We start from the raw sequence: 7,016 nt of genomic DNA, 5'->3' as shown, positions 1-7,016 counted from the left end.
CCCCCACACTCTCTCTCTCCTCTCTCTCCCCCCACACTTCCTCTCTCTCTCTCTCTCCCCCCACACTCCTCTCTCTCTCTCTCTTCCCCACACTCTCCTGGCTCTCTCTCGCTCTCTCTCGCTCCAACTCCTCTCTCTCTCTCTCTCCCCCAAACTCCTCTCTCTCTCTCTCTCCCCCACACTCCTCTCTCTCTCTCTCTCCCCCCTCACACCCTCTCATCCCGCTCTCTCCCCCCACACCCTCTCTCTCTCTCTCCCCACACCCCTCTCTCTCTCTCTCCCCCACACCCCTCTCTTCTCCCCCCACAACCCCTCTCTCTCTCTCTCCCACCCACACACCCCTCTCTCTCTCCCCCCACACCCTCTCTCTCTCTCTCCCCCACTCCCCTCTCTCTCTCATCTCCCCCCCACTCCCCTCTCTCTCTCTCTCCCCCCCCACACCCCTCTCTCTCTCTCTCCCCCACACCCTCTCTCTCTTCTCTCTCTCTCTCTCTCCCCCACACCCCTCTCTCTCTCTCTTCTCTCTCTCTCTCTCCCCACACCCTCTCTCTCTCTCTCTCTCTCTCTCTCTCTCCCACACCCCCTCTCTCTCTCTCTCTCTCTCTCCCCACACCCCTCTCTCTCTCTCTCTCTCCCCACACCCCCCTCTCTCTCTCTCCTCTCTCCCCACACCCCTCTCTCTCTCTCTCTCTCTCCCCACACCCCTCTCTCTCTCTCTCTCTTCCCCACACCCCTCTCTCTCTTCTATCTCTCTCCCACACCCCCTCTCTCTCTCTCTCTCTCTCTCTCCCACATCCCTCTCTCTCTCTCTCTCTTCCCCACACCCCCTCTCTCTCTCTCTTCTCTCTCTCCCACACCCTCTCTCTCTCTCTCCCCACACCCCTCTCTCTCTCTCTCTCTCTCTCCCACACCCCTCTCTCTCTATCTCTCTCCCTCTCCTCACACCCCCTCTCTCTCTATCTCTCTCTCTCTCTCCCCACTCCTCTCTCTCTCTCTCTCCCACACTCTCTCTCTCTCCCCACACTCTCTCTCTCTCTCTCTCTCTCCCCACACCCCTCTCTCTCTCTATCTCTCTCCTCCTCTCCCCACACCCCACTCTCTCTCTATCTCTCTCCCTCTCCCCACACCCACTCTCTCTCTCTCTCCCCCCACTCCTCTCTCTCTCTCTCTCCCCCACACCCCTCTCTCTCTCTCCCCCACACCCCTCTCTCTCTCTCTCCCCCACACTCCTCTCTCTCTCCCCCACACCCCTCTCTCTCTCACCCCCACTCCCTCTCTCTCTCTCTCCCCCCACTCCCCTCTCTCTCTCTCTCCCCCACACACCCCTCTCTCTCTCTCTCCCCCCCACACCACCTCTCTCTCTCTCTCTCTCTCTCTCCCCACACCCCTCTCTCTCTCTCTCTCTCTACTCTCTCCCCACACCCCCCTCTCTCTCTCTCTCTCTCTCTCTACCCACACCCCTCTCTCTCTCTCTCTCCTCTCTCTCTCTCCCCACACCCTCTCTCTCTCTCTCCTCCACACCCCCCTCTCTCTCTCTCTCTCTCTCCCCACACCCCTCCTCTCTCCTCTCTCTCTCTCTCTCTCCCCACACCCCCTCTCTCTCTCTCACACCTCTCTCCTCCTCCCACACCCCCTCTCTCTCTATCTCTCTCTCTCTCCCCACACCCCACTCTCTCTCTCTCTCTCTCCCCACACCCCTCTCTTCTCACTTCTCTCTCCCCCACACCCCCCTCTCTCTCTATCTCTCTCTCTCTCCCCACACTCCTCTCTCTCTCTCTCTCATCTCCCCACACTCTCTCTCTCTCTCTCCCCACACTCTCTTCTCTCTCTCCTCTCCTCCCACACCCCTTCTCTCTCTAATCTCTCTCCCTCTCCCACACCCCACTCTCTCTCTATCTCTCTCCCTCTCCCCACACCCCACTCTCTCTCTCCCCCCCACATCCCCTCTCTCACACTCTCTCTCCCCCACACCCCACTCACTCTCTATCTCTCTCCCTCTCTCCCCCACATCCCTCTCTCTCTCTCCCCCCACATCCCTCTCTCACACTCTCTCCCCCCACATCCCTCTCTCTCTCTCTCTTTCTCTCTCTCTCCCCCACATCCCTCTCTCACACTCTCTCTCCCCACACCCCTCTCTCTCTCTCTCTCTCTCTCTGACTCAGCAAGTGGTGTATAAACGTCTCCTGTTTGTGCATTTCCTCAGGTCACCCCACCTGTTTGCAGTTCACAATAAATATGACTGCAGCTGTGAAAACCTATCACTGGCAGTGTATTGAGTGCAAATCCTGTAGCCTGTGCGGGACTTCTGAAAATGACGTAAGTTTTTTTTTGTGTGCCTGTCGCCTGTAACCATATCAGTTAGAATCATTTGTTTGGTTGCTGTGTGCATTGAAGATGGTCTATCCATTTGTTTTCTGAATAGACGAGGGAGCCCTGGGTTTGATCCCTGGTGTGTGTGCTGAGTTAGCTGAACTTGCCTAGATGGTGGTTCGGGTCTCTCGTTAATCACCACATCATGCATTAAGAAACAGAAAATGGCTGTTGTGACCCCACCTTCCCAGATAAAAGTAATTCTGGGTTGCCAGCAATTCTAACTGGTATAAAAGCTGTATTGCATTCAAGTTTGAATCTCTGAGGACAGCTTTGGGTTTCACACAACCTATTTGAATTTTGCAAAGTTCCCAGACAGTCCACCAAACTTGTTTTAATGCTCCTTTCAAATATTGCAGCACTCTGACATCAGTTAGCAAAGCATTGTTTGTGTTTAAGTATAGGCCTGCAATGCTCTGCTTTCTCCCACCTGATGGTTTAAAAATTAGCACTATTACATACTGCTGCAGCATAATGTTGACTCGTGTCTTTTTTTGAATGGGGTTGGTCTGGTTGGCATCAGCAGGATTTGTGGAAGCAATTAATCTGTGTATGAATCAACCAGCCCCATATGCTCAGCAGAAAGATCAATGCAATGATAACCTACTGTCTGACCTTATTGGCTCTTTGTAATAATTGTTTCTAAACTGCGCTTGAGGTTTTAAGAAGCTGTGCAGAACTGTTCAGAAAGATTTTAATGAGGTCAAGAATTTTGCTATTTGTCATTTGCAAAGGTAAGTGGCTTGACACCTAATTGCTCACCACAAAGTCGTTATAATGTAAACCACACCTCTCAAATGACTAAATGAATAGGCAGTAGTACGTGGTGGTTGGTTTGGTTTTGGCATGTGCTTTAAAAAAAAACCTGAGTCAATGTAAATCCTAAAAGGTCTAACAATTTGTTTTTTATACATTAACATTTTCTAAATGTCTAGTAGAGCACCATTAGATCACCCTTTGTATAGAGCAATAATTAAAATAAAAGCCTGTTTGAATAGCTAAAATGGAAATTTGACTTGAAGGTGTTAATTGATGTGGTAAAGGTACCACAGTGAGAAAATTAATTCCACTGGTAATTGGTAGAATTAATTTTCTTTCGCATCTCGCCCCTCACCACCTTCGTTTACTCATTTAACGTTCGTGAATAGTGTGACGACTCCAAACCAAAGCTAGTTCCACAATGGCAGCAGTAGCTCTGTGTTAACTCACCCTGTGACTGTCCCTTCGCATAAACTGAAGCAGTGAGCGTCAGCTGGATCTTTTTTGCATGGTGGGGGAGGCCTGAGAGTTGAGGCTGATCCTGTTGCCTGGGTCCCCATACTGTACTTTACAGCCGGAATGGAAATCCTGGTTAGTCTCTGGCTGCCATCATGGTGTAGTGGCCTGGAGCTGTAAGGAGTGCAAAGGTTAGGGTTCCAACCAACACCTTTCACATGTTGAGTTCTGCTGTATAATCTGCCATCAGGGGAGGTTGCTGATTGGAGAACAAATGATAAGGAAAGAGAATATATTTGAAAGTAGGATTAATTGGAGCATCCCACTGGTAGGTCTGAGGAGCAGGTCTGAAGTCTGTGGAGGAAAGGGAGAATAAGGGAAACATTTGAATGTCAAGAGAATTCCTCAAAAATAGATTTCAAAGGTCAATTAAATCATTTTGTAAGCAAACCTAATTGCTATAACTGATCTGGCAATGCATATACAATGGCATTTAGTTTGCCAAGACAAGCAAACAATACCTGCCGAAAGCTTCGAAAAGCTCGTTGTTCAGTTACTCATTCGAGCGATAGAAATCCATGTGGTATAGCAACAGCCCTGTGGAAAGCTACGAGAGTAGTTACAAAAGTATTAAACTTCATGTGTTTACAAGAACTAGGAGCAAGAGTAGACCATATGGCCCATCGAGCCTGCTCCGGCATTCAGTACGATCGTTACTGCGCTTAAGCTTCAACTCCATTTTCCTGCCTATTTGCCATATCCCTTGAATCACTGAGAGACCAAAAATCTGTATATCTTAGCCATAAATGTATTCAACAATGGAGTATCCACAACCCTTTGGGGTAAAGAATTCCAAAGATTCACAATCCTTTGAGTGATGTAATTTCTCCTCATCTCAGTCCTAAATGATCGTCCCCTTATCCTGAGACTGTGTCCCCGTGTTTTAGATTTCCTGACCAGTGGAAATAATCTCTGTGTTTACCCTATCCAGCCCCTTCAGAATCTTGTGTGTTTCAATGTGACCGCCTCTCATTCTTAACTCCAGGGAATGTAGGCCCAATTTATTCAGCCTCTCATCATAGGACAACCCCCTCATCCCAGCGACCAATTTAGTGAATCTTTGCAGTACTGCCTCCAATGCAAGTATATCCTTTCTTAAATGTGGAGACCAAAACTGCACACAGTACTCTAGATGTGGTCTGACCAAAATCTTGTACCCTGTGTTTAACTCATATACAGAAATGACCTGGAGTATCTCAAGATTTTTATAATTATTTCCAAATACTACATACATTTCTCTAGCACTTTTAACATAACAAACACCCCAAGTTGCGTTGCAGCTCATTAGCTGGCCTGGGCAGAAGTAGAGAAATGGGAGGTGGCCAAAGAGGTCAATTTTAAGGTGCCCTTTGAAGTGGTGTGGAAATTTAGGGAGAAAGTTGCAGAGTGTGGAGACGAATGAATGTGGACTAGACCACCAGTAGGAGGCAGAGGGAGCAAGGAACATGCAACAGAGCCAGAGCTGAAGGGTGAGGTGAGAGGTGTTCAGAGCTGAAAAAAGATGGAGGGGTAAAATTGAACCATGCAGTGGAAGGATTTGAAGATGTGTATTCTTAGGGCAATGCTGTGCCACATGGGGAGCGGTGGAACAATCATAAGTGAAGGCACTCAACAGTGGCAGTGCTCTTGCATCTGAGTCAGAAGGGTGTGGGTTGAAGTCCCACTCCAGACACTTGAGCCCATAATCCAAATTGATGTTTCAATGCTTTACTCAGGGCGTGCTGCACTGTCCGAGGTGTCGTCTTTCAGATGAGGCATCAAAGATCCCACGGCACTAGTCAAAGAAGAGCAAGAGAGTTCTCCCCAGTCTGCTGGTCAATATTAACCCCTCAATCACAATTTAATTTACACAACCTCAATTTCAAAAAAAATTACAGGCTATCTGACCATTATGATATTATTTGTGGGAGCTTACTGTGGACAATTTGGCTGCAGTGTTTCCTACATTACAGAAGTAACTATACTTTAAATGTACTTCATTGGTGAGAAAGCTTTTTTTGATGTCCTGTGGTGTGAAAGGTGCTATATAAATGCAAATTCTTTCAGTTGGAAGATGGCTAATTTCAGTCAGTTGAAAAGGGATCTGTCCCAGCTGCATTAGAATCAAAGATTGTCTGGTAAAACAGTAAATGAGCAATGGGAGACCTTCAAGGATGAGAGGGGTACGGACTAAACACATTCCTAATGAGGAAAGGAAGGGCGTGCACAGTTAGAACTCCCGGGATGACTAAAGAAATTATGGTTAAAATGAAAAAAGGAGGCTTATGACAATTGTAACGTTCATAGCTAATTACTGAATGCAGAGGGAAACTAAGAAAGGAAATAGAGAGGGTATGAGAATATATTAGCTGGTAACATAAAAGGGAACCCAAAAGTCTTTTATAAATGACAAAGGAAGGGCGGGACTGATTAAGGACTGATCGAGATCTCGAGACAGTGGGTATGACGAAGGCACTATAAGTGCATATTTTGCATCTGTTTTAACTGAAGAATATTCTGGCAATGTCACCGTAAAGGAATAAATTGGATAGGATCAAAGAAGAAAAACAGGAGGTACTTTAAAGGTTGGCAGTCCTCAAAGTAGAAAAGTCACCTGGTTCAGATGGGATGGATCCGAGGTCACTGAGGGAAGCAAGGGTGGAAAAAGCAGAGACTCTGGCCACAATCTTCCAATCCTCCTTGGATATGGGGATAGTGCCAGAGGATTGCAAATATTATGCCCCGTTCAGAAAAGGGGAGAGAGATAAACCTGATAACCGTACGCCAGTCAGCCTAATGGTGGTGGTGGGAAAACTTCAAAAGGCAATAATCCAGGTATCCAGCGCACACGGGTAACTGGTAGATGAACCAGAGGCAAATGTGAGAATTTATTTACACAGCAATTTATGATCTGGAATGTACTGCCTCAAAGTCTGTTGGAAGTAGATTCAATAACAGCATACAGAAAGAAACTGGATAAATATTTGAAAATTAATATTTATAGGACGATGGGGAAAGAGAAGGGAAGTGGATTTAGTAGACAACTCTACCAAAGAGCTGGCACAGACATGATGAGCCGAATGGTGGCCTCCTGTGCTATATCATTTTAGAATTCAAGCATATCTTATTTAGCTGTTCGGAACATCATATTCTATTTATGACTATTTTTCTTAATTTAGCAAACGACATTCCTCAAACATCTTGCGTCAGTTGGGCTGCTCCCCTACCTTGCAGATGGTGGGGCCTCAGTGTATAAGGGTCTGAAAGGGTTAATGTTTGGGACATTGAGTGTAACATCTCCCACTGTGATGATATAAGAGATCACCTGGAGTGGGCTTGGGGAGAAGCAAGAAGCATCATGCAGAGTAAGAGCTAGACAGGCTTATGGAAAG

The 7,016-nt window shown here is 47.2% G+C and overlaps 1 protein-coding gene across 4 annotated transcripts in view; it reads left to right on the top strand.

Annotated features, from left to right (window-relative positions):
* dpf3 (double PHD fingers 3) overlaps window positions 1-7,016 on the top strand; it is a 137,349-nt gene that overhangs the window by 112,095 nt on the left and 18,238 nt on the right. For 3 of the 4 annotated variants that reach the window (XM_068039790.1, XM_068039789.1, XM_068039791.1), the window contains exon 9: window positions 2,204-2,316. In XM_068039790.1, the coding sequence (XP_067895891.1) occupies window positions 2,204-2,316 (113 nt within the window). Of the gene's footprint in view, window positions 1-2,203; window positions 2,317-7,016 lie in introns of those variants that run through there. The other variant, XR_010975752.1, reaches the window with a different exon arrangement.

Source organism: Heterodontus francisci, chromosome 9, assembly GCF_036365525.1.
Source record: "Heterodontus francisci isolate sHetFra1 chromosome 9, sHetFra1.hap1, whole genome shotgun sequence".
NCBI lineage: Eukaryota > Metazoa > Chordata > Chondrichthyes > Heterodontiformes > Heterodontidae > Heterodontus > Heterodontus francisci.
Note: the sequence above shows the minus strand (reverse complement) of the source record. Positions and strands in the feature narration are given on the sequence as shown.